Below are 17,750 nucleotides of genomic sequence, written 5' to 3'. Positions count from 1 at the left end.
GCTTTACTTTGTTTAATGTCTCTATTTCTCTATTTGTGAAGACATGTTTTTACATTTTTATCCAGAATTTAACAGTAAAAGAAAACCTCAGCTCATGTAAGAGAGTTGTAAAATCACCTTTTCGGATTCCATCTGCCCATAAGAGGGAGAACGCAAACACAATTCCCTATTGCATTACATTTTATTAGGTAAAAAGAAGAAAGTACAACAGTATAGTTGTAGCAGTAGTGCAAGGAGGGATTTAAATTCACACGTTACATTCATTTCCACGGGGACGAATATGATCCACATTCAGGAGGACGATATAAAAAAACCTACATGATTTGTAAATGAATCCAAATCCCAGCATCCATCACATGAATCATGGCGTAGCACCTTTTCATCACAGCGTCAGTTCATTTTAGAAGCTCCTGGTGCATCGGAGGGTCAGGGGTCGGCGTCGGAGTCAGGACAGGAACTGCGAGGCGAAGGTCACAGCCTGGTGAAGGTCGTCCGTCAGCTCCTCCGGTAGCGTCAGCACCGCCGATGTCAAGCTGTGAGTCAGTTCTAATATCCTACACAGGGAGGGGTTGTTATCAGATTAGTGCCCGAGGTGATCCTCCTCAAATCCACATCGTGGACTCACCAGCTGATGTAGTGAGCGGCCAGCTGAGGTTCGTGCCGGGCGCCTTCCTCCACCACCAGAGACTGTTTCATCTGCTTGAAGTTCGCCTCGATGTCCTTCTTCATGTCAGAGAAAGTCTGGATTCCTCTGAAGGAGCTGATGACTTGCTGTGGGGAGAAAAAATAACATTATACAGAAAAACACTGAGGTTTTTTAATTTTCTATAGAAACATATCGTCCTTACGTAAAGAACCGAGAGCTGGTGGGCGATGTATTTATGACTCCCGAGGTGCCGGATATCGTCTTCTAGCTGCTGACTCAGCACCAGCAGCTGGTTCAGTTTGGTGATGTGGAAGAAGTATTCTACAGAAGGAGTCACTTTACATTAGTTGCATGAATATATATTTTTTTTATTGCGTGAATACCCAGTATGGATGGAGGGGTGAAGTCATCCATGTGAAATATATAAATTATATATATAATATAATATAAAAGGTGCAGAGGGAGAGAGAGAACATTTTCAAAATGTGTAAAAAATACATTTAAATTCAGCAGAATGTGCTCATTATGCAGAATAACGTTCCCCTCTGACGCATTTTATTATGCATTAATGTTGGAGCCAATTTAAGATATTTTACACAGTGCATCATATTTAAAACCAATCTTGTGTTTTTGTGTGTCAAGTCAAGCAAAGAAAAATGAAGTATTTGGCTTTTAAACTGTACTTCGGGCAACAATGGAGCAATAACTGCTGTTTTTATATTCATATGTATATTCTTTACATTTTTATATTTATATTTGTCATTTATTTCTTATTTATTTTTCTAGCTACGCACTAGAAACTGCTCCCAACAAAGGTTGGTTGAAGGCCTATAATCTGCAATGACAATAAAGATCTATCTGTGCAGAACAGAATAAGATTTCTAAATTAGAAAGAAGCAAATATTCCTCCTCCTCCTCCTACCGTCCATCGGCGGCCTCTCCAGCATGTCCACTGGGCTTCCTTGAATGAGGAACACCTCCACGCGAGGAAACATCACCGACAGACCCACCAGGTCCAGATAGTCCTGTAGGGAAAACACGTATCAACCCTCAGATGCCTTCCATCACTCTTCTGTGTGTGTGTGTGTGTGTGTGTGTGTGTGTGTGTGTGTGTGTGTGTGTGTGTGTGCTTGTGTGTGATGTGAACACGATATCATGGGAAGCGATACCTCCAGCTGTGGCATCGGCTTTGGTAGATGTTCAAGGCACTGCAGCATCTGGTCCAGGATGTCTGATCCTTGAGTCTGGAAAGTGTCCGACTCCTCCGGGCTGCAGCCTTGACCCAACTGCTCCTGGAACTGGAGCACGGATATGAGGAACAAGGATGGAGGATGTGGAATGATTATGAACACAAACCAGTTTATAACATCTGGGCATGTTGGGACAAGGGACGGGTATACAAGGAAGTCAAATGTAAGCCTTGTATGCTTAAATGTGTGCTTTTGTTGCTCCTGTCTAATAGCATCGTAAATTATTTGAAAAAAAAAAAACAAGAACCTCAAATGAAAGGCAACATGGAGGCAATTCTTTCAATTGTTTTGCTAAAGTATGAATTTTCAATTATCTAAATTATGATTTAACACATTTTAAGATAAGCTTCCTTTTGGTGGTTATTTAAACATTGTTTTGTAGTCTCTATTTATTAATCCTTATCAATCAACCTTGCTTTATGTCTCCGTTTGTTTGTATTTATTATATATTATAGTCACTGTTTGTTTATTGTTTAATGTGTGCACCTTAGTCACATGACAAATTCCTCGATGGTGTAAAATCCTTCTTGGTAATAAAAATCATTCTGATTCTGATGAACTTCTGTTGTTTTATTATATTATATATTATTCATGCTAATGTTGATATAAATGACGTATACACATTTAAAGGGAATGCGTTACTTAATACTTCCAAGACTCCTGTTTATTTGCTTTTTTAAGAAAAACTTTTGTTTAATTTCAGTCCCAGTAATGCAGTGAGAGATTTTTTTATATCAGCAGTGGGTGTTGAAGTGATGCATACCTGCTGCATCTGCGCCCTGATGAGGAGGTCCAGCTGCCCGCAGAGACAGAACATCTCCAGGCCCACCTGCACCGGACTCAGCTGGACCGGCATCAGGGCTCTCTTCACCTGTAGCTCCACTAGACCACATACACAGACCACCATCACCAGGCCTGTCTGACACATCCCCACCCTTTAACCATAACAATCAACGTGCATGCGTCATCCATCCGTCCATCCGTCCATCCACCCTGCAGGTCCCGGGGGGGGGGGGGGGGACGGGGACGGGAGACGGACCCGGGGACCGGGACTCACCTCTGAAGGCTTCGTGGTAGACGCACGGCTGCCGGATCGGCTCCGACGTGCTCACCGCCATCTCTCCCCGATGTCTCACTCTCCTCCTCTGCTCATGGACGCGACGTCATCAGGCTGGTTGGGGGGGCTTGAGAGGAGAACACACCGATCATCTAATACCGATGTAATGCATCCTGTTGTGGCCTCGGGTCGGAGGAGTCCCGTCCACCGCAGGCTGGAGGCGCGTTCAGGGTCTCACCGCTCGGCCGGGTTCCTCAGCGGTGATTCGCTGCGGTTTTCTTGCAGGTGTCGAAGCTCGCGAGCAGCTGAGGTGATGACGAACTGCTTCACACCCGGAGGATCCATGTCGTCATAGAGAGAACAAACAAAAAGAACTACAGAGCCCACCACGCCCTGTGCAACGGCAGCCACACACCGAGCCTCTCTCATTACGTCATGGTTCAGCTCTGCATCCCCGCCGAAGTGATGCTGAAAAATGACGTCATGGTTCTTCCTTATTTACGATATACATTTTACTCCACTACATGTATTTATAGGGCTACAATTAATGTTTACTTTCTATTAATCTGACAGTTATTTTCTCAGTTGATCATTTTGGGTTTATAATGTAAAAAAATATTAAAACATTACCTTCAGTTCAGCAAATCTTCACAACCGAGAAGCTGGAAGACATGTTGGCCTTTTTTTTTCCTCGAAAGAAATATTTGCAGATTCATTTCCTCTTGATCGATTAATATATACTTAAATAAATATATATACAAATATTTACATATAATCATATTTACAAATATATATAAATATATATATATTTTCTAGTTGGAACAGTTTGAGATTAAATTAACCAAAATTATATGAAACAACTAAAACTCGCTCTTCCTTCACCCGTGACAACAAAACTCACATATAAATGCAATAATAATTATCAATATGATCAGAAAAATAACTTTAAAGTTAATTATATTTAACAAAAATAAATTCAAAAATTCAAAATATTGATAAAGCACTTTAAGTTCATTTTGCGTGTCAAGAGGAGTTAATTAAGGTGGAGCCACTTTCACTTTGTTAAGTTCAAGTAAAAGTTTAAGTGAAAAATGCTAAAAGGAGTTGAAGAGTAAGACATGAAAGCAGTCGGGCTCACTGTATAATAATAATAATAATAATAATAATAATAATAATAAGTAGATGTATATTATATTTCTCCAGAAGGGGACATTCTGCATAGCGAGTTTTTACTTCATGTGTATTCATGAGTACTTTTTGGTGTAGTATTGCTACTTCAGATTATTGGAGTCCTGCTAGTGGAAGATCCTCAAAGCACAAACCAACTCTGGGCTTGGTTTATTAAATAGCAAAGGCAGACAGGAAGTCTCAAATCCTTCAATCAGGACTCAAACCGGGTCTTAATAAAATACAACTGGCTTATAAAGTTTGTCACAGTTTTACAGTATCCAAAGTGAAAGGTTTGAAATAAAAATGCAGAGGTTTTGACAAAGTAAAGGCAAGAAAAACATTTAAATAGTGTGCTAAGGAATATATCTTCTGATACTATAATAATATCAGTCTGGCGTTATAAAAAAAAAATGAAGACAATTCTCTAGGAAAAATCTAACTCACCTGATCTTTTCAACACTCAAATATACAACAATATACATATTTTTCGTAAACAACCTTAAATTTCAATAGATAATCTTGTTTACAAGTGCACCTGGGAGGAAAAAATAACATTTATATCCTTTTTGCATCAAACGTCCATGAGCTACCTCGACAGCAAATCTTGTTTGTGAGCTTTCAAAAACAGCATTTCTACATCAGGTCACCAGTTTAGTGGCTGACGGAGAGAGAGAGAGAGGGAGAGAGAGAGAGAGAGGGAGGGAGAGAGAGAGAGAGAGAGAGAGAGAGACAGAGGGAGAGGGAGAGAGAGAGAGAGACAGAGGGAGAGAGAGGGAGAGAGAGAGACAGAGAGAGAGAGAGACAGAGAGAGAGAGAGAGAGAGAGAGAGAGAGAGAGAGAGAGACAGAGAGAGAGGGGCTGGATTTTGACATCTTGGGAGGACAGTTGTTTACTCTCCGTTTAGTCCTTTTTGAGCTCAGAAACGGACTGGTCCTCGGTCCCTGTGGGACTCCGGCTGCGTTTCAGTCCTCTGAATGTTGTTGTTGTTGTTTATTGACGAGTGCCGGGAGGAAGAGTCAGGTTGGCCATCAGCTCGTGAACAGACGCAAATATCGTACACTCTCCTGAAAAAAAAGAAGAAGAAGACATTTGTGCATCAAGTACAGACACTGAATATTCAGTCGACACCGGTTTCCGTTTTTCCCAAAGCCTCACCCTGTCTGGCCGGGTGCAGCTCGTTGAACCTCTTCAGGATGTTCGACACCATGAGGGCGGCGGCGCCCGACGAGCTGTGCTGTCTGGGGATGTCGGCCTGCTGCGTGAGGCCCGTGGCCATGTCGTACACGATGGGCACGATGATGCTCACCGGCTCCTGGGGCACGGGGATCCGCTGGGTCAGCTGCAGCTGTGAGGCCACACACACCACACACACACAGAGGGTCAATACGGTTCACACGATGCGTCGCGGGTATGAGACTCTCTGCGGAGACTTACGAAGAACAGCATCTTGGACTTGAGCACCACGGCGATGGTTCCCGGGGGGGCGATGGGGGGAGCACTGGGAGGGATGGTGAGGCAGAACTGCACGTTCCACTTGAGCTGAGCCGCCTGGTCAGGGAACTGCAAAGGAAGGCCATGTACACATATATATATGTTTACTTGATCTAAAATGACTGTATGTACACCGATATCCAATCTGAAGCTCGAAGCAGGTTCTGGGTTCAAGAGCGTCTCAATAAACAAGCACACTCTCTTTTTTACTTCCTGTCTCTTTGGCTTGGCTGCATCCCATTGGCCACACGTTCTCTGGCTGGCTCTGATTGGTCTTTGTAACCAGGAAGTATGAGATACGCTGCAACTGGAATTTGAGCTAGAAGGAGGATTTTAAACTAACCTTGAAAAACATTTTCTGGTACGTTCTGAAATGTTTATTTAGTATGAACAAAACGTAAATAAAAAACTAACGGTATCTACCATGTTTTACCAAAATTGCTTTATTTTTAGAGGATTATGTAAACTAGCTGGCTGATGTTGTCGGTGGAGAATGACATAATAGCACTGGTACGGTCCTTTAAAAGGTAAAGAAAGGCATCCAGATATGAGGTCTTTAGTGTACGTGCTCTGTACTGACAGCTAATAACAAAAGCTCTTATTCAGTTTGCATATTGATAACATTCTTATATTTTCTGTGTAGAGATGATGCTATGTGTTTTCTTCACAGATCTCTTCCTCTTAAAAAAAGAAAAGAAGAGCCGTCTACCCACCAGTTCGAGCTTCATGATGCGCACACAGTCCCGGAGAATGTTGGTGGGCGCCCCCAGCAGCTTCGTGAAGGCATTCAGAGTGTTGTATTTGAAGGGAGGACCAGCGACCTAGAAGGAGGAAGACGGATCGATGGAATGACAACAATGAGTGCCGCCACATTTTCCTACCAATGGCCCTAAAAACCCGTTGTGCTGATTCTTACCCGCGTCTCAAAGAACTTCTCCAGCACCTGAAGCTCCTCCTGGGACCAGGGGCCGGTGTTTTCTGGAGTGACCTTGAGCTGCAGCGTCTGGTAGTTCTTTGGATTGAGGGCCACACGGCACTTGAGTACATCCGTTTTGAACATTATCACGCCCGGCTCGTTGGAGTTCACGATAGATAACTGGAGGAGAGTTCACAGAGTAAGGGGGGGAGTTAGGGGAGAGCAGAACGCATGGACTAAATTAAGAGAAACCAAACAAATACTCACGTTAGCCTCCTGCTGGATGATCCTCTGTAGGTGCCGTCTCATGATAACCGAACCTAGAAATCGCTCAAGTGGCGAGCAGAGGTAGCTTCCTGCCAAGCCTGGCACGAGGCAGGGAGTGGGTGAGGGGAGCAGAAGCACATGCAAGGCATTGTGGGTGAGGATGGTAGGAATGGAGGCAGCCCAGGGGCGCTGAGGTAGCTTGCGGGGTGGAGGCATACTGGTAGGCATGACTTGTGAACCTGAAACAAAGACGACAGGAGTTGGTGAGAAACACTCAGCGGATATATCGGGATCTTTTTCACAGTTTTATTGTTGTTTTAACTTATGTCTTGCATGCTTCCTTTTGAATTACTTTGTTTTTATACTATTTATCTATTTTTTATACTAAGATGTTACATTTTTGGCATTCTGACAGAAAACGGAGAATTGTATGAAGACGTTTCTTTACTGTGCATATGACAATAAACCCTTTGAATCATGTGTGTACATGTTGGCTGATAAGGAACAAGAAAGTAGGTTTTGAGAAACCTAGTTTGTGTACCAGAGAGCACTGACGGGTTAGAAACACTGAAGAAAGCAGAACTTACTGTTGCCGGCACGTGGAGAATGAGGGTCGGGGATAGGCGAGTGCAGCGATGGGTTACCAGGGGACATGCCAGGGATCCGTGCCCCAGGAGAAGGCCCTGAGACCTGGGGTGAGCCTGGCCACTGGCCCCTATGGCTGGGGGACACCATGGCATACGGAGAGCTGGGGTCCAGAGCACCTAGGGGTGAAGGAGAGACGGCCATCAGCGACGGAAAAAACAACAAGTCCAACACTCAAACGAATACACCGCTGTGTGCCCACTGACGACGGGCCATTTTGTCATATGCTTGTTAACGTCTGCAGCCTCGAAGTGAAGCGGTTCGGTTCAGCCCATTCCAGCCCGTGTCCCCGCAGACCAGAAACACCACCAGGCCACCCTGCTGCTTACCGTGGGGACTGGCAAAGCTGGCCGGGCCCATGGCTATGCCCAAAGAAGACGGAGACGGGGTGGGCCCGAAAGGAGAAGGTGCCCTCAGAGCTCCACTAGGGGAGCCAGAGGCATGGATGTTCCCTGCACACACACACACAAACAAACACACACACACGCCAAAGGACTCGTCAGGTCTCGGAGGTTCTCCTAACACACACACACAAACACACACTCACACATAAACACATGTATGCTAAAGCTGTGCAGGAGGGCTGAAGTCTCGGGCTGGCGGGGCTGAGATGGAGCGTGATGGAAGCAGCAGGACTAAAGACATGCTTTATTCCCTCTGGGCCGTGAGGTAGGTGTGTGTGTGTGTGTGCATGAAAAACACAACTGATCAAATAAAAAATGGGCACACATGGTTGCTCAGCCTCGTTCTCTGTCACATTGTTGCAAAAAAAAAAACAACAAAAAAACACACAAGTCAGCAGGGAGGTTGATGACAGCGATGCGATGTTTTCCAAAACAATGATTTCTTTGGTCAGAATCCCCGTATGGCAGCTTGACAAGCTCAGATGACACAAATGATACGGGATATCATTCACTCCCACACACTTGGGACAAAACAACCGAGCTTGCCGTTACCTGGCGACTGGGTGGGCATCATGGAGGGCGAGGGCGTCACGTTAGCGTGGTAGTTTGGTGGCGGCGAAGTGAGAGGCGGATAGACACCTCCCGCACCCCCTCTCATCGTGGGCGGCGGCTGCTGCTGCTGCTGAGCTTGCAACTGGTTCATCAGACTGTCCATCACGTCCACGCCCACCGGCGAGGGCGGGTTGTCGTCTTCATTGACGGATCGTCTGCGTGCATCCTGATTACTGTCTACGAACATATTCAGGAACGTCTAGACAGAAGAAGTTCATGTTAAAAGCTGGACCAAAAACGTTGATAATCATAAACTGTTTAAGTCAAATTCAAGCACTTTCAAGCATTTCCAGGTGCATTTCCATGCTTTTCCAGCACCTTCCAGCTGTGGTAAACTCCATATTTGTATCAATCCAATGGTCAGTATTCAGTCTACTTATTCTGTCACTTGTTCATCACATTAAATGAGATGTTCTTGTCCTCTAAACAACCAACATGATGTTTGGAGACAGCTTTTTACAGAAGGACCACAAATGAAAGGAAAACTAATTCCACTAACAGATCCACAGAAATATAATCACCAACTATTTTCATCATCTGTTCATCATCAAAAGTCATTTTTCATAAAGAAATGTCAGAAAATGCTGTTTTCAGTCCCTCAAACATGGAGATCTTCTTTTCTCTGTTCTATCATAGATGTCATCACACACAACACACATTTCAAGACCGTTATTCTACATCCAAGCACTTTTCAAACCTTGAAAACACCACACTAACATTCAAGTGTTTCCAAGGATTTCCCTTGAGTTTGTTGTGCTGATTAGAACTTATACTTCAGTATAACTACACCTCCACCAAGTCTGGATTACCTTGAGTCCAGGAGCCGGGTAGAAGCCCTCGACAATCTTAGTGTTGTCAAATAGGCTGTAGGCTCCATCTCTGATGGCGACCACGCCGCGGCTGCGGCAGTAGATGTCGATGCAGTACATGTTTCTGAACGCCAGGCGGATGTGCGTGGGCGACTGCGGGAGGATGGAGAAGCACTGGTAGGCAGTGTTGGTGCGCTGGGTCAGGCCCAGCATCGGCACTGTTGGTAGCTTGTTGATTGCATTCAGAGGCGCCTGTGTGTCAGAGAGAACCTGCAGGAGACGGTGAGAGGAAATGTTAGCCGGGTAATTACACAGAAGAGTGAAGTAAAAGCAGATGGGGTGTAGATGGAGAAACAATAATACATTCTAATTGTTTGTGCCTTTTAAGACTTACGAAACAAGTAGTAAGAAAAAAAAGCACATTCCCCTTTAGCAGTACGCTGGGAGCGACTATATTAGGTCGGCTTGGAAAGGCTCGGGTTAAAGGTGGCTCACGGAAAGGACAGCACCCCTCGCCTTGACCTCGCTGCTTCCTGGAGCTGTGGACTTCCCAGGTTTAGGGTTCACGGAGCGTGTACTGTCAACCAGGGCAGACTGTCCAGAGTGGGAGGGGCCTGTGGCGTTGTTGGCAACCCACACGACACCTCTTGAAACACCTAGCCTGTCTCGTTAGCCGTGCTTTGTGGTTGTGACGTTTTTGCTTTCATATCAACACAACCAGTGAGTCGATGAAGAGTAAATGTTTTACTAGAGCAAAGACTTGTTCATAGATCTAGACTATCTAACTTCGCTCTTAGATAAAAAGTGTAGAAAAAGCAAATATTGTTCCAACGTCACTCAGTGGCGACTTGAAATCCTCACTTGATCCAGATATAACAAGAAGAGCAGTGTCATAGCCGTGTACCTGCAGCAGCTGCATCACGTTGGGACTCTTGTTGAACATCTCCTGCAGCTGATGGAGGATGATGTTGTGGCAGTTGGAGCAGCCGGAGTTTGGCCCCACGGTGCCCAGGGCGAGGTGGAAGCGCTGGCTGTTGGAGTTCCACTGGATGGTGACGGAGCTGCCCTTGGTGGTACCGTAGCACAGCACCAGCTTACGGTAGTTGTACAGCCGCACCTCTGAAAACAGGCTCAGGTAAGACGGCATCTCTGAAGGGAAGCAGTCACAATGTGCAGCTGTGTTACGTCAGTGTTTCGTTTAGCCTTAACTAAAAAGTAAATCTGATTACGCTGGGTGTAAAATGTGAAACCAGGCCAATAAAACAAGGTTTGTTTTACGTGAAGGATTTCCAAACAACACCCAATAAGCTAATAATTCATCTTTGCTTTACGGACGAGCCGTGCACGTACCTGGCAGTGTTCGTGAGAAGTTGAGGACACACTGGTAAAGCTGACTGATGGCGTTCCAGTCGTTGAGAAACATCTCGACCACCTTGCGGCCGCCCACCGGCTCGGACAGAGGGTTTTCATAGGTCAGATACACGTGCCGCGTGGAAGCTAACACAAGGAACAGATATGGCTTGTTAAGACGTTGTAAACTTTCAGTTAGGGGCGTTCAGAACACACTTTAGGAGGCGCGTACCTTGCTCTTTGCTGTGTGTGCTGTTGAGGGGGCAGTTGGCCAACATCAGCTCGGCCACCCAGGTTCGGTTGTTTCGGCCCTGCAGTCGGAAGGTGCAGTCCAGTAGCGACCGCTCCAACGCTCTCCTGGTCTCCTCTCCGACACCATTACAGGGAGGAATCCTGCGAGATAAACCATTTCACTATTTAGTCACAATGGCTTTGGTTTTAAGTTTCTCACACTGAAGAAAACGTAGCTATCATTAGCCCCTCTAAAGTTCGCCGAGGCGGAAAGGTGTAACAGAATATTAGGCCTCTGAGACGCCAACGGAGGTCGTCACGGCATGCTATCTAAACACTCCGAGCACCCGAGGCGTTAAAGACGTGAGGTAGTGAAGACGCGTTACCAAGGCGACACGCCGCCGGCAGATTTAACGAGTTCAAAGCGTAGATCCGAAGAAGATAAAACACCGATAGTTGCTCGTACGAGGCTGCCGTTGTACACATCGACATGTTTATGATGCAGCAACTTCACTTGCGGTTGAAGAGTCGTGTAAATATGAGAGACGAGCAAAAGTTCACCTCTCTTAGTTGTTTTGATGCATCGAACTAATCAGATTTCTGACGCTCGTTGAAGAGAGAACAAGTCCAATGAGATAGCGGTCGCGCTGTTGGACAACGCCTATCTAAACTCAGACACCGCTGTGGCGTTACGCCGTAAACAAAGCTCTATCTTAACGCTCCGGTTCGTGGCATATTACGGCGGAATCGTCTGTCTAAAAGGGGCTATAGAGTGTGTTCTTACTTCAGCAGACGTATGGCATGGCTGCTGCCATCTCCCTCCACTTGGACACCCTGGTTTGGGATCTCCATGTTGGAAAGCTGCTCAAAGACAGACAGACACGCAGCATTAGCCAGAAAATGTCATCAATGTCTGGCTTGAAATGACTCGAGCTGGCTTGAACCGACACCTACTTCTGTTCTGAGGCCAATGAAAGGCATGTTGGTGTCGCACATCGCTACCAGGTGAGCCAGCTCTTTGTTGAAGGCACACATCTCTCCAGACCGCTTGGGCTTCTTTGGCTCCGGGTCCGCCTGGTCCCCAGATCCCTACAGAGCAACACAGACAGAAATGCACATTGAAGGCTGAGCACACGTGCATTTTCCTAATCAATTCCTTGTCTGACATTGACAAAAAGGTGCAGTCCAAACCTATAGGCCACTTCCATTAAACCCCAATTAATAATAACTTGTGATGAAATTCATAATAATATAAATGGTTGGTGTATAAGTACAGCAGCACTGACTAGCTTCCTCTTAGTCCCGGGCCGGGCCCCTCTCCCCGTTGTGTCTTGGACGAGGTGTTCTAGGTTGGGTTTGAAATGCTGCAGGAGCTGTGCACAGACGGGTCCGTCGTCTCCGTCCAGCTGAGACACAGACAGGAAAGAGTACTTGTACTGCAACGCTGTGGGGCTGCTAGGCACTTCAAGCATTTCCACCACCTACAAAAACAAAGATGAAGAGGGAAAAAAAAAGAGAGGGATTGGAGAGATCCACAATAAAGAACATGAACAGTAAAGCAGGTCATAACTGTAGGAATTTTCTTTTTTTTTTCAGCAAAATATCTCGGTAGAGGAACTCACAATATAGTACTGCGGAAGACGTGTGAGCTTAATGAAGAGCTTGTGTTTGGACAGGTTGCCAACGGGGTGAGAAGCCGAGTTGGACAGGTGAAGGACATCAGTGCACACAGTGGGAAGGTGTTTCACAGACTGTCGACAGCGCTGCTCCCCCAACCAGAACCTTCGCAAAAAGACAGAGAATGATTTGGCGTCTCGGCGGAAAAAAAAGTCCCGGATTCATGCCCCACTGTTCACTAGTGCAAGACTCTGACTCTCCTTCTCAACACCCATCATGCCACCTGCCTAGCCAAGTGTTGCTACTGACAGTTATTAGTCAGTTTTGACAAGCTAGACGCAGGCATCAGACTTTGGCGTCAACTGTTGCCTCAGCAATGTTTTGCTTGTGGCAAAACAAAACTCCTTCATCCTGTCAGCTGTGAACACACGTTTCATGTTCATAGCTACATAAAAAAAAATGGAGGTGGACTCACTTCAGTTGTTGAAGCCATGATATGATGCGCTTCATATCATCGTTAATGGTCTTTTCAATGTCATCCAGCATGGACTGGTCTAGAGAGAGAACACACACACTGGTTTTATTCACAGAGCTGAGAAGAACACAAAAAACACAAGAATAACCACAACCTGAACGAAAAAGCACAAAAAAAGGCATTAGTTAATGTGTGATATTACTTACCCAGTCCGTACAGCATGGGTTGGAACATGCCAGAATGCAGGTCTACAAAAATGTGCAAGCACTCTGAGCGACCACAGGGCTCAAGTATTGGAATAACGAGTGTGGGTAAAGCAGTCTCGACGAATGCTGAAATAAAAACAAACACACTTTTAAGGGTCTCATTTGCAGACGGCTCAAAACCATGGTAACGGCACATTAACTGACAGAATGTAAATGAGAGCTGCATGAGAGAGCACATCTCTGTGAGCTAATGGGAATATTTCAACATGCAATTCATCATAATTAAGACCCGAGATAATCCAGGTTCAGAATGTGATGTGTTCTGCATTTTAATCAACCAAGCACAGCAGCTGCTAGACATGACAACGCTGGTTTCTGTGCATTTTCTCAACATATACACAAGACCGTGTTTGACATTTTAACGATAAGAAAGTAAATGCATACAGTTGTCACTGGGATTGTTGGTCTTTAGAATGGCCTTCAGTTCCTGCAGCTTCTGATTTGATCGTGCATGCACACTGTCGATCAACAGTTTCTCCACCGACAGATGGTCAATCTAAAGAATAAATGAGAGAAAACTAACCTCATTAAATTGCATACTTTATATCACACCAAAAACACATAATTTAAATGGTATGTCCACCGTACCTTCATAGCTCTCTCCATTAATTTGGAGTCACAGGCAGGAAGAGGGGGTTCATGGGATATTTGCAATGGCTTGGATCCATCGGATTCATCGATCTTGATAGTGACTTTATGTACTGAGGCTGTACCTGTTTTCCTCCCCAACACCTGTTGGCTGGATGAAGAAAAAAAGGGCAACAGGATAGGAATGAATGGTCTTTCTCATGACACACAACACAGTGTGACGGTGATTTAGGAAAAAACGTCTTACTTCCAGACAGTAAGCGTGAGGTATTTTGCGGGCACATATCTCTCCTCCTGTACCAGGTCTCCCCATCGCTCTCTAATCAGCATCAGAGTCTGAGAGTGGAGCACCTCTAGCTGCAGGGACAGACAGAAGGAGTCTGGAAACAATGCGGTTAAAGAAAACAAGCCTGGGAACACACCACATCCAGGTGAGCAGAGATTTAAAAAAAAACAGTACTATACACATCTTTCCATTAACATTCAAAACACACACACACACACATCCTCAAAAACGCATACACTTTGTTAGTAAAAGGGGTATTTGTGTGCAACACAGACTGCTCTTTGACACGGTGAGCTGCACTGCTGGCGATGGTGGGGGAAAGGCAGAGCAGAGATGTACTGATTAGCATTGTGATTAGCACAGCCGTGCTCAGCTTGCATGCTTGATTAGGGTCTTTGATATCAGCATGAATGCTAACAGGCTGTCGTTTATCTCTTCCTGTTACCACTGACTGAAGACTTATAAGTGTGTGACTGACGGATCAGAACAAATCCTCTCCTTACTATATGTATAGGTGACAACTGTGTGATGAATGGCACACTTCCTGAATATACAAATGCGAGGATTTGATGTTGACGCTTAAGATTTTTTCAAATGTAATTTAGCTTTAAATTTCACAAAAGCAAGGGCTTTTCTTCACACACATCTCCATAAGGAATTAATTACACCTCACACAACCTGACTGAGCGACAGGATGCAGTGAGAACAGTGCAGCCCTTTCCCCCTCAGTAAAACAAAAGGAAGAAAAAAAGAAATGTTTGTGTTGTTGGAGAATTAAAGTAAAAATAAGGTGTTTAGTCAGATGCAATTCTGCAGCTGTGTTACTCATTGGAATGCTGCAAGTGTCCGCTTGACCAGTCAATACTCTATACGCTCCCGACACTCACTCCCGCCCCACTGCAGTAGTTTGCATCAGACTGGGACAAAAGCCAAGGTGGTTTTGTGCAGGACATACACAAAATACAAAGTCAAAGAAAGGATACGCAAGCAGTTGTACATGTCCTGTAGGGGTTTCTCATCTGCACAAAGGCGTGCCTGGACCAACTCGTGGATGAAGTTCACCTGCAAACTGTGGACCAGGGTTCGGCCATCTGTCGGAGATGGGGAGAGGGAACACATTAGCAGTGAAGTATGCTGCCAATCAGCGTGTCGACGACACCCTCTGTGGTGTGCATGCCTTACCGCCAGTTTCTTTGTCTTCTACCAGAATCTCCAACTTCAGCAGCCTCCAGGGAATATCTGGGTCATCTCCCATCACTGTCAAAGTGGCCTCAAACTCTCCTTCCACACGAAACTTTACACGGCCATTAGCTACACAAATACACACACAAGCGAAACACACGCGTAAGTGGTTGTCCTCACCAATACAGCTGAAAACAACCTGCTAAATACGTTATGAGCATGGCCATCAGTTAAAGTATACCACAGCGGGTTCACACAAGCCGCTTACCGACTGTGAGGTTTGCTAGCTGAGGTGGTAAATCGGTGGTGACGAGGCGGTGTCGTAGAATCTGGTTAAGCTGGCTGAGGGTGGTCTGCTTCTCAACCTTCGTGATGGGGTCTGGAGGAATGATCTTATCCTACAGAAAACAGACACGGAAACACTTTAGTGGTTCGAAACGCTGAGTTTGACCTCCCCAACACCTTGTTCGCATACACCAGCAGTCCGAGAGCACAGAGGAGAACACACTTACTCGTATACACGTGGGCAAGCGTGGGTACGACCCTGTGGTGAGAACGTCGATGGCGAAGGGGATGGCGAAGCTGGGCAGGCGTGCATGCACCAGGGCGTCCCTGGCCAGCGATGCGAGCCTGTCGGCGGTATCCACGAACAGGATGGTCTGCTGGTCCAAGAAGCTGGAAATCATCTGTAACCACGGAGACGAGCCCAAGTAAGCTTAATTGTGTTCTCATGGGCTTAAAGACAACTTGCAGTGCATCGTGAAAATCAACCTTAACAGAAAGTGAAATTACACGCAACAACGTACCGCACACTTCTCTACTTTCCCCGCGTTGCTTGCCCACTTCACCAGGGAGAGCAGACGCACAAATAGCTGCCTGGTGCGACTTGCAAACTGGACGATCTCTATTTTCCTAAAAAAATAATAATAATAAATAAAAAAAAGAAACATGGTAAACATTTTTTTATAACAAAAACAACAGCTTAACAGGATGAATTAGTGAATGAATAAATAATAATTAAAAAAACATACCTCTCCATGTCCGTTTTTCTGGGTAGCCTGTAAAAATAAACATTAAACATGAATGATTAATTATCCTGAAAGTAAACTGCCTGAACGCTGTGCATCCCTGGCTTTGATTACAGCAAATGTGCATATTTTCCAGCAAGATAGCTAGCTTTGGGAGAGCCAAGTGATGCAGGTAGTCCATCATAAAAACACATATTTATAGCATTAACAACGTAAACTATTGGCGCTAGTTACCTTAGCTTAGCTAACTTTAGGGATCAGACACATTGATGTTGTTTACCGGTACGCCCCCCCCCTCCTCAACAAAACAGTGTTTATCTGTGGTATCCACTATTAGTTAAGGGCTCTACAAACTTCTCAATTAGTATATGTACTATTAGTAGTAGATTCGTTGTAATAACGGCTAGAAGAAGAAGAGCATCATCTTGAGTTAACTGACGTTAGCTCGAGCTAAGCTAGCCTAAGTTAGCTCCGCGGCCTACGAGGCTCGGGTGTAACTTACAGCTCCGCCAGCAGGGTGATTTCGTGGTAGGTCCTCTGGAGAAGAAATTCAATCAGCAGGCTCAGTCGGACCCCCTGTGTGGCCGGAGTCCCGGGAGGTGGCGGCTGCGGACCCGAGACAACCGGTCCCCCGAGCGGGACGAGCTGCCCGTCTGACCCGATCTGCACCGGAGCCATTTTACAATGACGGTATATATATGTATGTATATATACGGAGGGGGGGTAGTTAGCAACGGCGGCACACACCCAGCGCTACAACGCTAAAAAAAAACGAGTCTTGGTAGCTAGCTAAATCTTCTTACGAGTCTCACAACATCTCATTGACGTTGTCATGGACTCGGTTTAGTCCTTATCCGGCAGGAAAAACTCAAAAAATGGACCGAATGTGGCAACTCATTACGGAGAAGGCTCAACGCCGCTCGGCCGCCATGTTTGCTGTGTCGGGACGGTTTTTTTCCTTACCACACGGGTGCGGGCGGGAAGGAAAACCCGGAGAGAAGAGCCTTGAGGAGCACGGGGGTGGACGGGAGTCGTGGATCAGCGTCTTCCTCGTTATTGTGTTTGACACAGGTTACTGGTTCCCAGACTGAATAAGCTTCTTTTTTTAATGTCAGGGAAGAGAGTGCTCTGTCATTAATCTGCTGTTATTAAAAAAAATACTGTGTTGCAAGTAAAAGTACAAAAGCACCAGAATAAACTTCAAATAGCATACAAAAAATACATATACTATATTATTGAATAATAATCACTAATAGATGATTTATTCTTCCATCTGGCAATTTTAATTAATTTATAACCTGCTGTGTATAAAAATATATGTATTTGTTGGTTATATTTTGGATTAATATTCTGAATTTGTAATGTATCAAATAAATGTGCAACATCCAGGAGCAGAAGCGTCAAAAATATAAATTGGAATTACTCAAGTAGGCAGAATGAAAGGTAACCCCTGTAATAAA

General features: G+C 45.2%; 2 protein-coding genes across 4 annotated transcripts; both read right to left on the bottom strand.

Moving 5' to 3' along the window:
- Positions 1-157: 157 nt before the first annotated feature.
- On the bottom strand, positions 158-3,490 carry LOC311022040 (uncharacterized protein). The gene is made up of 7 exons (XM_084023052.1): positions 2,954-3,490; positions 2,660-2,778; positions 1,816-1,944; positions 1,569-1,671; positions 849-967; positions 626-771; positions 158-554 (listed from the first exon to the last, which is right to left on the bottom strand). The coding sequence occupies exons 1-7, from the start codon at positions 3,012-3,014 to the stop codon at positions 446-448; spliced, it is 786 nt and encodes a 261-aa protein (XP_083879178.1). The 5' UTR covers positions 3,015-3,490; the 3' UTR covers positions 158-445.
- A 759-nt stretch (positions 3,491-4,249) lies between these two features.
- med14 (mediator complex subunit 14) lies at positions 4,250-17,220 on the bottom strand. Of its 3 annotated transcripts, none has more exons than XM_084023016.1 (29): positions 16,793-17,220; positions 16,294-16,320; positions 16,069-16,174; positions 15,775-15,948; positions 15,531-15,660; positions 15,263-15,391; positions 15,064-15,171; positions 14,042-14,174; positions 13,795-13,945; positions 13,591-13,702; positions 13,147-13,272; positions 12,941-13,019; positions 12,471-12,630; positions 12,135-12,329; positions 11,803-11,937; positions 11,633-11,709; positions 10,850-11,010; positions 10,618-10,764; positions 10,172-10,416; positions 9,268-9,537; positions 8,399-8,657; positions 7,772-7,894; positions 7,385-7,561; positions 6,798-7,036; positions 6,531-6,710; positions 6,328-6,435; positions 5,558-5,683; positions 5,279-5,468; positions 4,250-5,187 (listed from the first exon to the last, which is right to left on the bottom strand). In XM_084023016.1, the coding sequence occupies exons 1-29, from the start codon at positions 16,966-16,968 to the stop codon at positions 5,114-5,116; spliced, it is 4,317 nt and encodes a 1,438-aa protein (XP_083879142.1). In that variant the 5' UTR covers positions 16,969-17,220; the 3' UTR covers positions 4,250-5,113. The 3 variants fall into 3 exon arrangements, with proteins under 3 accessions (XP_083879142.1, XP_083879143.1, XP_083879144.1); XM_084023017.1 differs by having other exon boundaries at positions 10,172-10,386; XM_084023018.1 differs by lacking the exon at positions 7,772-7,894.
- Between the last annotated feature and the right edge of the window lie 530 nt (positions 17,221-17,750).

This window comes from Eutrigla gurnardus (assembly GCF_963514095.1).
Source record: "Eutrigla gurnardus genome assembly, chromosome: 12".
NCBI classification, from domain to species: domain Eukaryota; kingdom Metazoa; phylum Chordata; class Actinopteri; order Perciformes; family Triglidae; genus Eutrigla; species Eutrigla gurnardus.
Note: the sequence above shows the minus strand (reverse complement) of the source record. Positions and strands in the feature narration are given on the sequence as shown.